This window comes from Ranitomeya imitator, chromosome 4 (assembly GCF_032444005.1).
Source record: "Ranitomeya imitator isolate aRanImi1 chromosome 4, aRanImi1.pri, whole genome shotgun sequence".
NCBI classification, from domain to species: domain Eukaryota; kingdom Metazoa; phylum Chordata; class Amphibia; order Anura; family Dendrobatidae; genus Ranitomeya; species Ranitomeya imitator.
Window position 1 is genome coordinate 569,997,278 of NC_091285.1, and position 21,532 is coordinate 570,018,809.

Below are 21,532 nucleotides of genomic sequence, written 5' to 3' on the forward strand. Positions count from 1 at the left end.
CACAGAAGTTTATAACGCAGAGCCATGAAAATAAAAAAAAAAAATTCTTTTCTCAAAAATGATTTTTTTAGCCCGCAATTTTTTATTTTCCCAAGGGTAACAGGAGAAATTTGACCCCAATATTTGTTGTCCAGTTTCTCCTGAGTACGCCGATACCCCATATGTGGGGGTAAACCACTGTTTAGGCACATGCTGGGGCTCGGAAGTGAAGTAGTGACGTTTTGAAATGCAGACTTTGATGGAATGCTCTGCGGGCGTCACGTTGCGTTTGCAGAGCCCCTGATGTGGCTAAACAGTAGAAACCCCCCACAAGTGACCCCATTTTGGAAACTAGACCCCCCAAGGAACTTATCTAGATGTGAGGTGAGCACTTTGAACCCCCAAGTGCTTCACAGAAGTTTATAACGCAGAGCCGTGAAAATAAAAAATAATTTTTCTTTCCTCAAAAATGATGTTTTAGCAAGCAATTTTTTATTTTCTCAAGGGTAACAGGAGAAATTGGACCCCAATAATTGTTGCGCAGTTTGTCCTGAGTATGCTGGTACCCCATATGTGGGGGTAAACCACTGTTTGGGCACACGTCGGGGCTCGGAAGTGAGGGAGCACCATTTGACCTTTTGAATACAAGATTGGCTGGAATCAATGGTGGCGCCATGTTGCGTTTGGAGACCCCCTGATGTGCCTAAACAGTGGAAACCCCTCAATTCTAACTCCAACACACCCCTAACCCTTATCCCAACTGTAGCCGTAACCCTAATCACAACCCTAACCCCAACACACCCCTAACCACAACCCTAACCCCAACACACCCCTAACCCTAACCACAACCCTAATTCCAACCCAACCCTAACCCTAAGGCTATGTGCCCACGTTGCGGATTCGTATGAGATTTTTCAGCACCATTTTTGAAAAATCTGCGGGTAAAAGGCACTGCGTTTTACCTGCGGATTTACCGCGGATTGCCAGTGTTTTTTGTGCGGATTTCACCTGCGGATTCCTATTGAGGAACAGGTGTAAAACGCTGCGGAATCCGCACAAAGAATTGACATGCTGCGGAAAATACAACGCAGCGTTTCCGCGTGGTATTTTCCGCACCATGGGCACAGCGGATTTGGTTTTCCATATGTTTACATGGTACTGTAAACCTGATGGAACACTGCTGCGAATCCGCAGCGGCCAATCCGCACCGTGTGCACATAGCCTAATTCTAAAGGTATGTGCACACGCTGCGGATCCGCAGCAGTTTCCCATGAGTTTACAGTTCAATGTAAACCTATGGGAAACAAAAATCGCTGTACACATGCTGCGGAAAAACTGCACGGAAACGCAGCGGTTTACATTCCGCAGCATGTCACTTCTTTCTGCGGATTCCGCAGCGGTTTTACAACTGCTCCAATAGAAAATCGCAATTGTAAAACCGCAGTGAAATGCGCAGAAAAACCGCGGTAAATCCGCCATAAATCCACAGCGGTTTAGCAAAATCCGCAGAGGACCAGAATACGTGTGCACATTCCTACCCCTAACCCTACCCCTACCCCTAACCCTACCCCTAACCCTACCCCTAACCCTGGGGGGGCGATCGGAGGGGTGGGGTGGGTGCACATAAGTGTTTCCAGCCATGGCCGATGATATTGCAGCATCGGCCATGGCTGGATTGTAATATTTCACCAGTTTTTTAGGTGAAATATTACAAATCGCTCTGATTGGCAGTTTCACTTTCAACAGCCAATCAGAGCGATCGTAGCCACGGGGGGGGGGGTGAAGCCACCCCCCCTGGGCTAAACTACCACTCCCCCTGTCCCTGCAGGCCGGGTGAAATGGGAGTTAACCCTTTCACCCGATCTGCAGGGACGCGATCTTTCTGTGACACAGCATATGCGTCACAGGTCGGATTGGCACCGACTGTCATGACGCATACGCTGTGTCACAGGTCGGGAAGGGGTTAACTGTGAAACACTTGAATAAACAGGTGTAGTAACATGGTCTGATAAGGGGTTTTTGTAAGCCAAGATTTTTTCCAATGAATGAAGAAATAATTTAAGAAAGTAAAAGCAATACTCACCTCACCGATCACCGTTGTCCCTGTTGCAGCAATGTGATTTCTGCTTTCAATGCCTGGCTTTAGTGGAGCACCGCTGTAGCCAGTGATTGGCTGCAGTGTTTACATTTCCCTGCAGTGGGACATCATTGCTGCAGTCGGAAGCAGAGACAAGCAGAGAGGTGATAGTGTTAGATTGGGAGAACAGAGAGATTGATGAGGAAAGTAATGCTTTTTATTTTGATCAAACATTTACGGATGCAGCAGCACCAAAAACGGTATGTTTATTTTGTTTTTGTATTATTTTTAGTGGGAGGAAAAAGTGGAGATTTGAAAAAAATATGTACAGTTTTAGCCAAAAGTATTGACTCCCCTGCAATTCTGTCAGATAATACTAAGTTTCTTCCTGAAAATTATTGCAATCACAAATTTTTTGGTATTATTATCTTCATTTAATTTGTCTTAAATGAAAAAACACAAGAGAATGAAGCAAAAAGCAAAACATTGATCATTTCAAACAAAACTCCAAAAATGGGCCAGACAAAAGTATTGGCACCCTCAGCCTAATACTTGGTTGCACAACCTTTAGCCAAAATAACTGCGACCAACCACTTCCGGTAACCATCAATGAGTTTCTTACAATGCTCTGCTGGAATTTTAGACCATTCTTCTTTGGCAAACTGCTCCAGGTCCCTGATATTTGAAGGGTGCCTTCTCCAAACTGCCATTTTTAGATCTCTCCACAGGTGTTCTATGGGATTCAGGTCTGGGCTCATTGCTGGCCACCTTAGAAGTCTCCAGCGCTTTCTCTCAAACCATTTTCTAGTGCTTTTTGAAGTGTGTTTTGGGTCATTGTCCTACTGGAAGACCCATGACCGCTGAGGGAGACCCAGCTTTCTCACACTGGGCCCTACATTATGCTGCAAAATTTGTTGGTACCGTATATACTATATTTGGGCTGAAAGTCCCCCTCTCGGCTTATACTCGAGTCATACCTGGGGGTCGGCACGGGAGGGGGAGCGGGGGCTGTGTAATTATACTTACCTGCTCCCGGTGTGGTCCCTGGACGTCCCTGCTTCTTCCCCGGCGCTGCAGCTTCTTCCTGTACTGAGCGGTCACATGGCACCGCTCATTACAGAAATGAATATGCGGTCAAATGAAGACCGCAGAGCACAGCGGTGATGTCACCGCTGTGCTCTGCTTTACAGCCGGCGCTGACACAGTGCAGGGAAGCTGAGGCCGGGGGACAGACACCGGAATCTAAGTATGTACGGTTTGTTTTTTTTAACTTTTACAATGGTAACCACGGTAAACATCGGGTTACTAAGCGCGGCCCTGCGCATAGTAACCCGATATTTACCCTGGTTACAAGTGAAGACATCCTCGGCGTCACACACACCGATTCAGCGGGTGATCAGCGACCAAATAAAGGTCCTGATCATTCCCCAGCGACCAACGATCTCCCAGCAGGGGCCTGATCGTTGGTCGCTGTCACGCATAACGATTTCGTTAACGATATCGTTGCTACGTCACAAAAAGCAACGATATCGTTAACAAAATAGTTATGTGTGAAGGTACCTTTACTACACTACGAGATACACAGAGAAACATTGGGCAATTTACAGGTGACAGAATGGGGCTGAGCTGGTATTATGACCCTTTTACATCATTCTCCCAGAAGTGGGCAATTGGCTAAAGCCCCATACACAAGCCCACATACGCTCCCATTTTAGCGTGACTAATGCACATTAAGTCCTTCTTGAAGATAGACCCATGCTAGAGGTGTCTAAAAATGACTAATTTAAGAAAGATGTCTCTCTATAAAGCCTTTCTCAGACATCTTTGTTACTCGGTCTGTGTTGGCACCATGAAGCATGGATTGGCCGTGGTCTCATGATTTGAGCTTGGCAGCATCATATGCCCCTGACTTCTGAATGAGGCTTAGGCTAAGATCAATCAAGGGTACAATAAATCGTCTGATGTGCATCCAGAAAATGTGGATTAATTTTCATCTGTGTTGTCATACATGTGTCATCCATATGGCATCCATATTTAGACATTTGCAGTTTTTATCTACAAGACCAAATACAGTTTCCTATGTTAAAGAATTGCAATGTTTCCATCAAAAATCATTTTTTATGTGTGACCTGTACGAGATGCATTTTTTTTCCTTTTCCGCACCCTTATAGACTTGAAGGGGCAAGAATAGTGCATGCTGCAATTTTTTTTTGTCACACAGACATTGTCTGTATTAAGTGATCATATTAACAGCCCTATTGAATAACATTGGTTCGCGCAATGTCAGGTTTTTTTCATGGACTGCACTCCGAATGGAAGTAGTTGTCATATGAGGACTTGGTTTTTGCAGGACAAATTGTATTTTGATTAGCACTATTAATTTTACCATGTAATGCACTGGAAAGCAGGAAAAATGTTTCTCTGCTGAGATCCTATATATGTGCCCCTCCTATGACTGTCTTATTTGTTGTCTGACCATGCAGAGCCTCTCCAGTTCATGGTTGGCACATGCCACAGCTCCTGGCCAAACGATAAAGCATAAGTCATGATAAGAGCATATAAAGATGACAGCAGAGGCTCGCAGCTGTTGCTGTCTGTGGTAACATTTCTTCTGCCTGTTTTATCACAGGATTGAGTGTTGCTACCATGTTTTCCAGCCCTCTGAGGTCATCAAAAATCAAGTAAGTTATCTAGTTCTGGTGGCTGCTGTAGCTCCTGTGTTACTTACTTAATTTATGATGACCCCAGAGGGCTGCAGACGTGGCAGAAACACTGACTCCTGTGATAAAACATAACAGTATTCTAATGCACTATACATGTACATAAATCCGGTAAATTGATAAGATTGGATAAGATTCATCTTGGCCAGCTATAAGAAGCCATACAGGCCCACATAGCCAAGCCAGTCCTGGTGGTCCTTATTTGAGCTCTTGCTGCAATGGCCATCCATCGACATCTCATGTTTGCGACTGGATGTCAGTGGGATGACATCGCTTGTGCCTGTTACATCCAAGGTGCCCTTAATGCCATAACTCTGCAATCATTGCCCTGTGATCTGCTGATGGAAATGCTAATCCTGTATCTTTGTGACTTCAGGTGACTTCACTTGAATCTATGTGGAGGAAGAGCAGAGCGTGGAGGATGTTACATCATCACTGCCGCAGGAATCCTGAGCTGCAGGAGGAATTGCGGATCCAGGGGGCAGTGGCCGTAGGCGATGTCCACACCGTCCGCACAATGCTAGAACAGGGCTACTCCCCCAATGGCCGTGATACCAACGGGTGGACGCTTCTGCACTTCTCAGCTGCCAGAGGGAAAGAAAGATGTGTGAGAGTGTTCCTGGAACATGGAGGTGAGATGCACGTTGTTTTATGAGGAGCCAAACATTTTATGCAAAAGGGTTTTCTGGTTGGGAAAAACCCTTGTTCATGTGACTGGTCTGCCAACATTGTTCTGACCACACAGGATAATTGAGGGAAGCCGTTAGCTTCATTTTTTTTATTTTTTTTTGCTTGGTTCCCACTGTAATTTGTGCCTGCCCATTTAATGCACAGATTCACTGGGACCTTAAGAAGTTGAAAGTTGTTACTCAATGATTATTAAATACTTCTCTGGTTATTACCAGTAACTACCGCCATTAATTTTCGTTCAAACTTAGGAACAATTTCTGCTCTGAATGTTACCGCTGTACAATTTTGAAGCAGTCTGATGCCATATTGCTCTATTGCCAGGAGATGGCAGCACATCATATGTATATAGATATCTCTGTCTTTTATAGTGTCCATCCAATGCTGTAAATTTACCAATGTGTGCGATGACGCCCACATAATGCCTCCAGGACAAGGATTACCCTGCTTGGTCCACATCAAGAGCTGTACATGTAGATCCAGTACTTGCCTAATTATGCTCTTATGGTTGCTCTAACTGAGGTTAAAAGGTGGAGATGGGTATCAGACCTAGTGTTTTTAGAGAACTGCAGAGAACAATTAATCTTACAGTAATGGCACATACTGTTATAATTGTATGCTTTGCAAAAGAGTGATCCTACAGCCGATCGAGGACCTGGTAAAGCGGCGGCGTGCACATGAAACTTTTTGTCTCTTGCCAACTTAACACTGAGTTCAGAGTTATTCCACAAGGCATATTTAGCACAGCTTTCATTCCTTGTACCCGTCGGGGCTCACAATGTGTAATTGTGAAATGTTAGTACCCTTTGATGATGCCTTATATGAACTTTTTTTTAATGTCTTTTCATATGAATCATTAATATATTCCATATATTCTGTTCTGAACATGAGCATAAAGATTACACTGAGCAGATCCGTATGTTGTGCAAGCATAGCGTCGCAGTGATGTCAATCTGCCGATGTCTTTATTTCTCTGAATTAATTGCCAGAGATGATGTTTTTTTTCTTGTGGTTTCTAGTGCGAAAGTGATGTCTTCATGTGTTTTAATTCCACCAGTAATTGGAAACATGCTGACGGCTCTGGTCATAAGTGTGGAAGATTTATTAAGAATCATTAAATATCTGTTAACTATCATTTTGTAAAAGATTTTATATATTGTAGTGCTGCTGATCGGTGCGGAGGGGGTAGTCCAGGTCCTGAGATCACCGCTGATCAGTCAAAACACTGCTCTTTTCAGACCCTCAGACTTAATATTGAGCCCGAACACTGTTCTATGCTCGCAGCTCTGCAGGAACTGCGCCCTTCTGGACCCCCACCCATAAGCAGCAATGTGCAATATCTATAATATATAAAAACGTTTACAAAATTATTGTTAGTTTATGTTCGCACATATGTTCTCTTATCAGAATGGCTTAGTTCTCAATTATTTCAATTTAATATTTGTCAAAAATTCCATCTGAGCGCAAAACTGGAGGACAGTAGATGGTAACATCCGTACCCACTGCGATAACGGAGGATGCCCTTTTCAGCATATGTTTCACTGTATAGAAAAGCATTGTCTGCAATGCTCCCTTATGCAGACGGACACATTATGAAGTATACAGCGCGCTATGCTTTTTATTAGAACCAGGAGCCAATGTGCGACTTTTGCCTTTAGAGTGGTATATGTTGTAGCGTTCTGTCCAAGGTATACTGGGGACATGAGCTTCTCCTGTTCAGGATCCCACTGTTAATAGTGGCTGTAAAGAGCGCCTCTCACTGGTCAGGACTGACTTGGTCTCTGGCGTTACAAGAATGGCCCAATTATTCCACTGGCCGCCATGTAAGGCAGTATTTTTCTGTTTCTGTGCTGCAACAGAGGAGAATTCAGTACTTAATAGGTTTGAAGCTGATCGCTCAGGAGCCCTACAGGATGATTGTGTGACCAGCTATATGTTGGGGGCAATTCTAGTAGAAAATTGTTAAGCTATACCGTACATCTTTTTTTCTGACATGTCAATGAAACTGCAGCTGCCAGTACTCCTACCAATCCCAAAAATAAGGGTGACCGCCCCTACTCCCTGCTGTAAGGTAAATTCTTTGGTTGGGCCCTATTGATAATTGTTAGTATGACGCATTCTGGATACAGGGTTATAGGCGTATTCAGCCTAACCCGTTAATTATGAGGGTTGTCCATTCTTCCAGCCGGGTATAAATGTCCAATTTCTGTCATGTTTGTTGCAATAAACCTTCGTGTTTGTACCTAGTGTGATAACAAAGTATCTTTGTTATGGTGAAGTATGGTGACCAGCTAGTTATAATAAAATGTAGAATATGATTGCAGCGTTTTACTAGGTTTCCATGGTTTACAACAATGCTGAAATGTGATTTACAAAATTTAGAGGTTACTCCCCGGTCTCTGGGAGGAATGGCGGTCATGTGTCTTATTATGGTCTCCTTTGTCTTATATGCCCCCATTATTTTGCTGCTTTGATTTTGTGACATTGCCTTTGTAAACAGGTAACCGATGAATATGTTCCAGAAGTCCAGTCTCCTCAGACAGCCCATTAATCCAGCCATAGTCAGGGGAAAGCAGATTTCCATTACTCACTTCCTGTCCCTTCACTTCCTTTTAAATAAACTGCAGGGGCACAGTCTGTGCACACTGAACATAGTGTACCAGAAGACCCTTAAATAATGTATGTTGTATTGCTTGGACGGGCGACAAGCCACAGAGGAGCATGTTACCTAAATTCCTTACACCACTCGTGCCAGACCACAGGAAATCCACTGATCGGCAGATGTTCTGACACATGCTTTCTCTTAACAAGGACATGAAGCGCGGAAGACAATATTTGGAGGCATCAGAGGACATAGCCGGGTGGGAAGTCCTCTTATGTCAACTTGTGTAATGCCACAGCCATAATGCTAATGCAGCCTAAAGACTTTCACTCCGGATAGTAAAGAAAATAAATATTCTTTAGTCTTTTTTCTCACTATATTTTGTCACTCCTATCAGGTTAGCATTGTATACTAAAAAAGACCTATAAAAAGGTTTTATGTTTTTTGTTTGTGTTTTGTTTTTACCTTAAATGAAAATAGATCAATTGTAAGAGAAAAGTGTAAAGGAAAATGTACCAGATCTGATGTAACCCAGAAAATAGGTGCTAGGGGGCTTGATTTCTGAGGTCAGAGGTTTAGTCAGAATAAAGCAGCAGCAACACTTGTCACTTTTACAGTAGTAATGACTTTAGACGGCTCAAAGATACATGATAAATCATCATGTAAGTCATTACATGGGGAGACTATAGCCGTAGGAAAGACTTATACACACTCATATGCCTCCCTAATATGGCTGATCTTCCTGGACCTCCTGTGGCTGGAGTCTGTGGAAATCAGGAGACCACGGCCTCTCCTGCCCAGCGCCTCTCCTGCCCATTGCCTTAACCATTGTGCTTTTCAGCTGTATTCTTTATTAGCCTCACTGTTGCTTTCTGTTACAGCGGACCCTACAGTGAAGGATCTGATTGGTGGCTTCACAGCATTGCACTATGCTGCCATGCATGGACGGGCTCGAATTGCACGCCTTCTGCTGGAGTCGGAGCATCGAGGTGACATCATTAACGCCAAGAGCAATGACGGCTGGACGCCCCTGCATGTGGCTGCACATTATGGCAGAGACTCCTTTGTGACACTGCTTTTGGAGTTCAAGGCTGAGGTTGACCCTTTAAGTGACAAAGGCACAACTCCCTTGCAGCTAGCAATCATTAGGGAAAGATCCAGCTGCGTGAAGATCCTACTGGACCATAACGCCAATATTGATATTCAAAACGGGTTCTTACTACGCTATGCCGTGCTCAAAAGTAACCATTCTTACTGTCGCATGTTTCTCCAAAGAGGTGCTGACACGAACTTAGGGCGACTAGAGGATGGACAGACCCCTCTTCACATTTCAGCACTCCGGGATGATGTCCTTTGTGCCCGGATGTTGTACAATTATGGTGCAGACACGAACACTAGGAACTATGAGGGCCAGACCCCGTTAGATGTATCACTAAGCATCTCGGAAACTAGCCGGCCATGTCTGGATTTCCTTCAGGAAGTACGAAGTAAGTAACTAAGTCATAATATCCACTCTATTTATGGGAGTTTTTTTTGTCCTTTTAGTCATTTGGAGATTGCTGTCTATTTATGCATAGTTTGTTTGCTCTGAATCTCAACTAATTATTCATCTCTCCATACGCTTGTAGGAGTGAGGCCACGCCCTCTATCGGAGGCGCCCACTGGCCGGCCGCGTCACTAGACTGGGCGTGGCCTAGGCTCAATACAAGTGTGTGGAGTGAGGCCACGCCCACTGGCTGGGGGTGTGTATTACGCATACCTAACCTCCGGTCCCGGCTCAGAAACTGGCGAGTCCCTGCAGCGCCCAGTATGTGCTCTAGGGGGATTCGGAAGTCTGCAGTCATACAGAGTGACTGGATACTTACCAGTTTGGGCCAGACAACCCTTTAATAAAAATATCAGAAATTTGACAAACATGTAAAACAAAATGGCAATTTTCAAACATTGAAAAACCCTTCTGGGGCTTTTTAGGAATGTTATAATGCAACGTGGAATTACAGAAATGCAAAATTCTATTTTTACCGTTGAAATGTTGCGAACTTCTGAACGGGTCACTATACCCGGCAGACTATATGGCTATTACTTGGCCTTGGATTGCCATCGCAGCCATCAGGAGCACACAAACTCGATCGGAGGTTGCCGATCTGGTTAAAGAGGGACCCCCATACTCTGTTAACCATCTAGACGTCACTGTAACTATTGGCAGGAGTTTTTAGAGGGTTAAATGACCATGTTCAGTGCCAGCACCGATCGTGGCTGATGCAGGTGTCCGCTATCATGTCCAGCTGATGGCTGCTACATTTTCTCCCGCCGTTGGGTGATGGTTTTCTCTTTTATTTGAGGTCATTAAAAAGGCGCGCATTGATGGTCAATTTATATAGCTGAAAGCTTTACATATGTGTAAAGTAAATTTTCCTCATCTTGCTACATGTTACTTATTGGGACCTCTTGGTTGGCTTGTGCCGAAATTTTGAGTATGCAATAAATTGCACCAGATTTATGAAATACTTCTCTTAGCAATGCTACTTTTTATATATGTTTCAAAACTATCTAGTCTGGCTCAAAAATTGTCTAAAATACCCTAAAAAAACAAAATCTAAATATGTCTGAAGACATGTATGCCAGTTTTTGAGGCAAACTTATCCAGAGTTCTGGCCCTTTTGGTTAGTAAATCTCACCTGTTATGCCTCCTGTTATTTTATGAGTACAATGACAATTGGGTGTTTCCAGACCAGACACTACATCTCTGTCCCTGAGCAATCAGTCCTGACTGCGCGCGAGGACACACCACTTTGACTGGAGGAAATGCAATACTATGGGGAATTATTTGCCAGAACAGACCTTCAGAAATGGTGACAGATCCTCGTAAAAATCTACTTAATACATGGAAATGGCTATTTTCTATAGAGCGTGCTTCCTTTTCAGAATATTGTATGTCCAGCAGGTGTAATTGTAATCTCCAGATATCGCCAGTTGTTATCCACGCCGCTGGATGCTATATCCTAGGGTTGGCATGTGAGCGTATCGGCTATGCTGGCTAGTATTAGGCTTCATTACGGCATCCATGAGGCACAGATCATGTCCCTGAGATCCAGAATAGCAGCCTCATACACATGTAAGAGGTAGTCATGTTCTGGTCACTAATCCTGCGGCTAAGTCTGTGCATCATATTCGTACTGCGACATACAGATGTGTGAATTCAGCCGTAATCCATTATATGTAACTCTGCTGGAACTTGTAGTTCCGTATTAACTGTAGCATAAACAGTCCTGTACAAAAGTTTTGATGTGGAAAAAATGCTACCTAGTAAAAATAATTTAAAAATCTAAATTTTTTTGAAAGTGAATGAACAAAATAGAAATCTGAATCAAATCAAATTTTGGGTTGATCACCTTTTGAATTCAAAACAACATCAGGTCTTCTAGGTTCACTTGCACACAGTTTTTGGAGGACCTTGTCATGGAGATTGTTCCAAATGTCTAACCAAATAACTAACCACAGATCTGTGGCTGTAGGCTTGTGCAAATCCTTCTGTCTCTTCTGTAATCACGCAGTATCATTGATATTGAGAATCAGGGCTCTGTGGTGGCCATATCATCACTTCCAGAACAAACTTGTAGCAAATCAGACGTCTCTCTGATGATATTGCATGTGAATAAGTATCTGCCTGTATTTCTCAGCATTGATGACACCAAGAAATGGGTGACGTCGAGCACCATAGACACATTGGTAAGCCAAGGAAACTTATTGCAACAAAATAGGCACATGCTTACTTCACTTCGGAAGCGCCATCATCTCCGAATTGGCAGCAACCAGTGGGACCCAGTTATACCCATCTACTGTTTGGAGAAGAGTGGTCAGATGTGGTCTTCATGGACATGCCTGCAACATGGAAACAAGACTTGCCTACTCACGAAAACGAGGAACTTAAGTGCAGTAAAATGGCAACCGGTGGTGTTAACTGGTCAGAATAACGATGTCTTCAATACTGTGAGGTACACTGATACTTATCCATTAAGCAAAACCATCAGGGAGGCTTCTGCCTTTCTCCAATTTTTTTCTGCTGCATGACACCAACCCTAAACATAAAGCCAATGTCATTAAGAACTTTCTTCAGTAGGAAAAAAGCAAGGCATCCTGAAATTGATGAGGCCCCCCCACAGAGCCCTGATCTCTGCATCATATCTTCTCTCTGGAATTACATGAAGAGAAAGATGGAGTCGTGACAACCTACATCTACAGATCTGTGGTTAGTTCTCCTAGATGTTTGGTGTCACTTTCATGCCGATTTCCTTCAAAAACTCTGTACAAGTGTACCTAGATGGATTGGTGATGCTCTAAAGGTGAAGGCGATTTAGATTTCTCTTTTCTTAATTCACTTTGCATTTTGTTAATTGATTAAAATTAACTATTAACACTTCTATTTTTAAATGCATTCTTATTTTGCAGCATTTTTTCCCCACACTTGCTTAGAACTTTTGCACCGTGCTGTGTAGGAAATGCCCACTCCCGGCTGTATGTAACGAGGTGTTGCTGTAGAACATTCCTCTGGCCGTCACAGGAGATGTGTTCTCCTCCATAACTACCAGCTCATCGGCATTCAGATATGTTCTTCTGTACTGTGTGTGATTAGATGGCAGTAAGCACGGATCTGAGGATTACTAGGAGACCAAGTGTGCAATGCTAACTGCTGAGAGGAGGGGGATTAAGTGCTTATACTTGTGAGGTTGTTTGGTTGTGCAAGCCATTAAATAAAGCACGTCACTTTGCTTGCAGCATGCCAGAGCTGTTCAAAGGAGTGGGTCTTTTTAGCATTAAATCTTCATAAGTTTGATTTAATGGGAGAATATAAATCTTTCCAAAGACTCTGACCGCTCCAATGAGGATTGAATACTGACCGACCTGAAAGAAAGTTCTTTGAAGAACAGAGGGCCAGAAAACAAAAAAAGTGACTTAGAAAGAATCCTCGAGATGATGAACATCTTGGATAAGATCAGAGAGCGTTGGGAATAGCATAGGATAATGAGGCCGAGGTAATTTACTGTACAGAAGATAAGATCATTATTAATGGATCTCACCAGCTCTGCTGCTTTCTATAGGGTGAATACTAATGGTTTAACTCTGTCCTCTCCTACAACATAACTTTGGACAGCATATAACTGGGATATACAGAAAAATTCTCTTTAGTAGACCTGAAAGGTGATTCTGGATTATTAAGTCCATCATAGACTTGTAAGAGCTCCTCTGTAGAAGAACCTAAAAAAATATGCTGCCATGAATTATACAACTAAAGTACTCCCCTGTGTTCCAATATTAATTTTTTTTCCTTCCCCCCCCCCCGATACCATTATTATAACTTAAAACCCGCTGTATGGAAACAGTCAGGTTTGTGTCTCTAAATTATCAACCTTTAAAGGGGTTTTACCACTATCAAAAGTTCCTTTTAATCAATAGATCTTGGAATAATAATAATTTCCACAATTGGACGTGATTAAATGAAATGTCCCTCTGCTGAGATAATCTTATAAATGTGCCCCTGCGATCGCATCGCGTTGTCCTGATGCAAGCGAGCAGGGAACCCTTTCCCTGTGCGATGCTCATCTATGGCGCTGTCACTACTGACAGCAGCATCAGAGGGGTTAAATGCCCGCAATCGGTGCTAGCACCGATCGTGGCCAGCACCGATCGTGGCCATTGCTGCGGGGTGTCAGCTCTCACACAGAGCTGACACCCACACCAGATCGCCACGGCGCTCAGTGTGAGGCCGCGTGATCTTGCTGCCTTACCTATACTGCTGTTTGCGGGAACGCAGCTTCCTCAAAACAGTGCATATATACGGCGCACATCAGGAAGGGGTTAATGTCTGTAAATTATTTTGCTTTCACCACTGCCCAGGAGCAGGTATGATATGCTCAGACCATGTTCCTGTACAGACAGACACAGCCATTACACCGTACACAGCAGGGGCACGTGTATAAGATTATCTCAGCACAGGAATATTTTATTTAACATCCAATCGTGGAAATTATTATTATTCCAAGATCTATTGATTAAAATTAACTTTTGTTCGTGGGAAAACCCTTTTATGTAAAAAAAAGAAAATTAAAGGACTTGTCTTGTGACAGACCCACACTTATCTCCGGGACGAGGGTGAAAAAATGCATCATTTTTATTGATGAGCGAGTGTACTCGCTGCTCGGGTTTTCCCGAGCACGCTCGGGTGACCTCCGAGTATTTATGACTGCTCGGAGATTTAGTTTTCATCGCCTCAGCTGAATTATTTACAGCCACTAGACAGCTTAATTACATGTGGGGATTCCCTAGCAACCAAGCAACCCCCACATGTACTCAGCCTGGCTACTAGCTGTAAATCATTCAGCTGCCAGCCATGAAAAAACGAAATCTCCGAGCAGTCATAAATACTCGGAGGTCACCCAAGCAATGAGTACACTTGCTCATCACTAATCATTTTACTTTCCCAGCTAAGTCAACAAGATTTCTCACATCTCATGCACATGTTGCTTATTTTTTCCTTGCAGATTTGAAGCAGTTTCACATCTGCTGAATGTCAACTCTCAGCTTTTTTGCAGCATTTTTCACCCCTTTTAATTACTGGGGGGGGGGGGGTTTCATGCAGAAACGTCTGCAGCAAATACTTAAAGGGGCTTTCTCACAAACAAAAGTATATTGTAATCAACAAATCTTGGAGTGATAAGAAGTTCCACAAGCGGATGTTTTTAAATAAAATGTTCCTGTGCTGAGATAATCTTATAAATGTTCCCCTGCTGTGTAATGGCTGTGTCTGACCTTACAGGAGCATGGTCTGATCATATCACATCTCCTGGGCATACGGTGAATATAAAGACTACACACCCGCTGTTACAATATCAAGTTTTTAGAACGAATCATACCAAGAAGAAATATTTAAGAATTGTTTCCACCTTTTAAGGTCACCCATAATCTATACAAATCCATTGAAAAACTGAAATATTTTCTGGTACAAAAAGAACTAAAATAATGTGGTTGCATAAGTAAACTAATACTTTGTCAAAGTCCCCTTTTAATTTATGACAGCATTCAGTCTTTTTGGGTACGAGTCTATCACCATGGCACATCTAGAATTGGCAATCTTTCACACTCTTCCTTGCAGTAATGATCCACAGATTACAGTACTTAACTCTAGGAAAGCCAAGTAGGCTAGGGGTTAAATCCTAGCGCCACAGTTCCTGTTTAGGTGCACCTGGATAGTTATGACTAGAACTGGGCCATGTTTTCACTTTTTACATCTACAAGATTAAAAGAACTAACTGAGGATGCACTTAAACACAAGGCAACTCCTATTTTCCAATAGGGAGGAGAATCTTAAGACCAATTGAACATCAGGGATAGGAAACAAACACTTTGTATGGGGTTGCTCGGAATCTGCTTGTCTGACATAGAATCCTCAGATATTGAGCCTTGGTACAAGAATGTATAAAAAATCTGGAAGATGGAAGAGAGGGAACTACAGGAAATGTTAGGGACAATGGGGGACCGAATAACTAAAAAGTTTAATCAATCTTCATCCTTTGGTTCACCTTCTCCATCCACCTCTTTTTTTTTTTTTTTTTTTTTTAGAAGCCAGGGGGTGGTCCCTTACGATCTACAGTATCGGACCAGGCCACAAACTCACAGGCAATAAGTGGTCATACATAGAGGGGATTCCCTGGTGGGCAATAGTAATCATTATCAATCTATCATCACATACATTATCTGACTCAGAACGTTTGGTTATTGCTAAAGGGACTAACATTCGTCCCTACAACTAGATTTGATACTCTAAACTTTTTTTTACAAGGAAACTCAAATGGAAGATGTTCTTTGTAAATAATGATACCCAGTTGCTGACACTTCAAGCTATCTCTATTGGCGGACCTTCTAGATGTAAGACTACTTACAGATTTATCTGTGGAAGGCTAAATAGGGTTTGGGGGAAGGGCCCTTTGCAGATCTTAAGCCTAGAAGTGTGAGAGAGTGCCTGCCTCTGGTGGCATGGGACGCATCAAGATTTTCCTTAGCTTGGTCACGAAAGAGGTTGGCCATATTAATTTTAGGTATGAACCTACCCGACCCAATCATTCTCATATGGAGAAGGTGGCCCTGGAGGGCCTTGGTAACAATAGAGACATGGTGCTGAAGCCTTCAGACAAAGGCGGAAACACAGTGATAATGGATAATAATTATGTTGACATGTGTCAAAAGATTCTGTCGGACCAGTCTACATATGAGCTCCTACATAGGGATCCCGTTGAAACCTACACCTTGGAGCTATCCAAAATTCTTCTTGGAGCTTTAGAAACGGCATTATTATCGAAAAATGAGTATAACGTTCTTCTCCCTAAATGGCAAGTGATAGCAAAATTTTATGCTCTTCCCAAAGTCCACAAAGGCATCAGCCCCCTTAAGGGTAGACCAATCGTCTTGGGGGTCAATGCTTTTTACCAGAACTTTAGTGTCTATCTGGTCAAACTCCTAAAACCTTTTGTAAAGGTACCTTCACACATAACGATTTCGTTAACGATATCGTTGCAACGTCACGCTTTTTGTGACGTAGCAACAATCCCGCTAATGATCTCGTTATGTGTGACAGCGACCAACGATCAGGCCCCTGCTGGGAGATCGTTGGTCGTTGGGGAATGATCAGGACCTTTTTTTGGTTGCTGATCACCCGCTGTTCACTTGTAACCAGGGTAAATATCGGGTTACTAAGCGCAGGGCCGCGCTTAGTAACCCGATATTTACCCTGGTTACCATTGTAAAAGTAAAAAAAAAAAAAAACACTATATACTTACATTCCGATGTCTGTCACGTCCCCCGCCGTCAGCTTCCCTGCACTGACTAAGCGCCGGCCGTAAAGCAGAGCACAGCGGTGACGTCACCACTGTGCTCTGCTTTACGGCCGGCGCTGACAGTCAGTGCGGGAAGCTGACGGTGGGGGACGTGACAGACATCGGAATGGAAGTATGTAATGTTTTGTTTTTTTTTACTTTTACAATGGTAACCAGGGTAAATATCGGGTCACTAAGCGCGGCCCTGCACTTAGTAACCCGATGTTTACCCTGGTTACCCGGGGACTTCGGCATCGTTGAAGACAGTTTCAACGATGCCGAAGTTGTTCCCCTGATCGTTGGTCGCTGGAGAGAGCTGTCTGTGTGACAGCTCCCCAGCGACCACACAACGACTTACCAACGATCACAGCCAGGTCGTATTGCTGGTCGTGATCGTTGGTAAGTCGTTTAGTGTAACGGTACCTTAATTGCCCGTCTCTCCTATCTCAGAGATACAATGGACCGTCTTAATAAACTAGAAGGTATCATGGTTGACTCTGACACAATTCTAGCCTCAATCGACGTGGAGGCGCTGTATAGCAGCATTAGACATGACGTGGGCCTGGAGGCAATGACTTATTACCTTAAAAGTAGGTGGTATATCTGGGACCACAAAATAAGTTCCTTTTGGAACTGTTGAAGTGTGTCCTATGGCATATCCATTTTCTCTTTTAACGGCAAGTACTACCACCAACTCAGGGGCATGGCGATGAGGAGTCACTGATCCCACCTATGCCAACCTGCTCCTGGGTTGGTGGGAGGGACACACTTATATTTAGGGACGTGGATGTCTGGTGCCCATTGATAATATTCTGGGGCAGGTATATTGACGAAATCCTCTCCTGTGGTCTGATGACAGGACATCATTCGAGTCCTTCATTGGTCACCTGAATTCCAAAAATATTGGCCTGTTCTTCACATATGAGGTGGGCGGAGATAACATCTCCTTCCTGCATCTGAATATCTCAAGGGGGAATGATGGCTCCGTAAACACTTCTCTATTTCGTAAACCATCGGCTACTAATAGACTTTTGAAGTGGGAGAGCTATCATCCGCCACCGCTCAAGAGGGGCATCCCCAAGGGGCAGTTCCTCAGACTGAGGAGGAACTGCTCCTCTCTGAGTGGTTTCCATTCGCAGTCCAGAGACCTGGAAGGGAGATTTCAGGATAAGAGATAACCTGATGGGATCATTGAATCTACGTATCAATATGTGGTGGGGGTTAACAGATTATTGGACAAAAAAAATACTCCGAGATGTAGATTTATTGATTGCAGTCTCTTAAGGTACCGTCACACTGAACGATATTGCTAGCGATCCGTGACGTTGCAGCGTCCTAGCTAGCGATATCGTTCAGTTTGACAGGCAGCAGCGATCAGGATCCTGCTGTGACATCACTGGTCGGAGCTAGAACGCCAGAACTTTATTTCGTCGCTGGATCACCCGCTGACATCGCTGAATCGGCGTGCGTGACGCCGATTCAGCGATGTCTTCACTGGTAACCAGGGTAAACATCGGGTTACTAAGCGCAGGGCCGCGCTTAGTAACCCGATGTTTACCCTGGTTACCAGCGTAAAAGTTAAAAAAACCAAACACTACATACTTACCTTCCGCTGTCTGTCCCCGGCGCTGTGCTTCTCTGCACTGGCTGTGAGCGCCGGCCAGCCGGAAAGCACAGCGGTGACGTCACCGCTGTGCTTTCCGGCCGCTGTGCTCACAGTCAGTGCAGGAAAGCACAGCGCCGGGGACAGACAGCGGAAGGTAAGTATGTAGTGTTTGTTGTTTTTACTTTTACGATGGTAACCAGGGTAAACATCGGCTTACTAAGCGCGGCCCTGCGCTTAGTAACCCGATGTTTACCCTGGTTACCGGCATCGTTGGTCGCTGGAGAGCTGTCTGTGTGACAGCTCTCCAGCGACCAAACAGCGACGCTGCAGCGATCGACATCGTTGTCGGTATCGCTGCAGCGTCGCTGAGTGTGAAGGTACCTTTAGTCCTGAAGAACTCAATGAACTGTTGAGTTTCTCTAATTTTATCTGATTCCACTTCACAAAAATACCATGGCCCTTTGCAACCAGCTTTCTCTTGAACTTAATTAACAAAGAAACAAGTTTTCTCCGAATGGAAAGCTCACCTATCATGGTGGTCTTTTTGAGGAATCTTTTTTTCCTCCTTTATTGTGTTTTATGGTCGATTTAATGCATGTTGACTCTTTTCATTTATTTATTTTGACTGAAACAGTATTGAGTCATGTAACATTCAATTTGCCCCTCCTTGTCCATTATCTATATTGCCTGGTTGCATATGGTACTATCTGTAACCAGGGAGCCTTTATTAGCTTTCATATTTCAATTTCCCTCGGCTCCCTGTTGAGCGCTTATGCACTCCATTTACATCATATCCGGTTTGATTCTTCCTCCTGCTCCTTGTGGAGCGTACGTGTGCTCCACTGACATAGTTCGAATGACTTTTGGCCACCGTGGAGTTCATTTGCATTCCATTGGTACATTCCCAGTTCCAGAGGCGCAATTTCTGATTGTATCATAAAACTGTTACTATATTGCCCAGCGACGTAGTATATTGCCCAGCCAGCCACGTAGTATATTGCCCAGCCACGTAGTATATTGCCCAGCCACGTAGTATATTGCCCAGCGACGTAGTATATTGCCCAGTCACGAAGTATATTGCCCAGTGACGTAGTATATTGCCCAGCCACGTAGTATATTGCCCAGCTACGTAGTATACAGCACAGAGCATATTGCTCAGTTACGTAGTATATTGCCCAGCCACGTAGTATATTGCCCAGTTACGTAGTATATTGCCCAGTCACGTAGTATATTGCCCAGCAACGTAGTACATTGCCCAGCAACGTAGTATATTGCCCAGCCACGTAGTATATTGCCCAGCCACGTAGTATATTGCCCAGCGACATAGTATACAGCACAGAGCCACGTAGTATATTGCCCAGCCACATAGTATATTGCTCAGTTACGTAGTATATTGCCCAGTCACGTAGTATATTGGCCAGTCACGTAGTATATTGGCCAGTCACGTAGTATATTGCCCAGCCACGTATGTCACAGGTTAAAAAAAAAAACATACTCACCTTCCGAGGGCCAGTTGTAGTTCGATCACATGACCGTGACGTCATGGCAGGTCCTTCTTGGGCAAGAACGCAGGGCCTGTGATGACGTCGCGGTCACATGACCGTGACATCATGGCAGGTCCTTCTCCCATACCACCGGAACCTGCCGCTTGCATGGAGCGGTTACCGGAGCGTGGCGAGGAGCGGGAAAGGCGGTGGAAGGTGAGTATAATGATTTTTTTAATTATTATTATTTTTAACATTAGATGTTTTTACTATTGATGCTGCATAGGCAGCATCAATAGTAAAAACTTGGTCACACAGGGTTAATAGCGGCAATAATGGAGTGAGTTACCCGTGGCATAACGCGGTACGTTACCGCTGGCATTAACCCTGTGTGAGCGGTGACTGCGGGGAGTATGGAGCGGGCGCTGACTGTAGGGGAGGGACTAATCGGACTGCGGCCGTCGCTGATTGGTCGCTGCAGCCATGACAGGCAGCTGGCGAGACCAATCAGCGACTTGGATTCCATGACAGACAGAGGCCGCGACCAATGAATATCCGTGACAGACAGACAGACAAAGACGGAAGAGACCTTTAGACAATTACATAGTAGATTGACTATAAATATGGTTCAGTGACAGTTGTACATTACTACCTGGTCATTTCCTGTAATATAAGGGAAAGAGACTTTGTCTTTAAACATATAGTGCATTTTCCTTTATCCTGTTAACAACAGTTATAGCTGACATACAGTCTCCCCATTGTCCTTTTCTTGATTTTGGGCCAATTGTAGGGTATTTAGCATTGCCGATGCTGAGCTGGGTGCCATACCGTTTTACATTAGGGTGCCAACCTCCGCAGCAAGGCAGGGAAAGATAGCAGGACTTACCCAGTCTAGTGCCCCCTTACCCCCTGTTTTTTGACCTCCCTTATGATATATAATACTCTACCAATGATATTCTCTTGTAAGATGTTCATTGAAGGTTGACATATCTATATATCTTAACCCAAGTTTATATACGCACTGTTTTGCCATTTACTCACATTATTGTTAGATTATTTCAACACGTAGGGGTATAGGCACCTACATATCATGGTATTGGAGTATGAGGTGTCGTCTCTGTTAGTATGGTATTACACCAAAGCATAATGCTATTGAGCTGTTTAGGCAACTTTCTACCCTAATGCTGTGGAGTTTTTTTATTTTTTTGTCAGGGATTTGTTGTTGTTGAGTCCTTTTAAAATGTATTAATAAAAGTAAATTTTTAGGGTCTATCTTGTCCTCTGGTTGTTAATCCGTGTGTTCATTGCTCAGTCAGCTGGGGGAAGCTGAGCAGTGTGGGTTGTGTTGGAGAGAGGCCAGCCAGGATATCTCTGAGAAGAGACTGCACAGGTCGTGTGCAGCAAACTGCCACCACCACTGGTTGATATGGACGCTGGCTGGTTTGTGTTACCAATCGGGCTAGCTCAGCCGTGTCTGAATAGCCAAGGTCTTATTGTTTAGTTAGTGCCT

At 43.9% G+C, this 21,532-nt stretch overlaps 1 protein-coding gene across 2 annotated transcripts in view; it reads left to right on the plus strand.

The window, feature by feature from the left end:
* ASB7 (ankyrin repeat and SOCS box containing 7) overlaps positions 1-21,532 on the plus strand; it is a 57,287-nt gene that overhangs the window by 16,902 nt on the left and 18,853 nt on the right. For both annotated transcript variants that reach the window (XM_069766319.1, XM_069766318.1), the window contains exons 4-5: positions 5,153-5,408; positions 8,947-9,552. In XM_069766319.1, coding sequence (XP_069622420.1) covers positions 5,171-5,408; positions 8,947-9,552 — 844 coding nt within the window. In that variant the 5' untranslated portion in view covers positions 5,153-5,170. The remainder of the gene's footprint in view (positions 1-5,152; positions 5,409-8,946; positions 9,553-21,532) is intronic.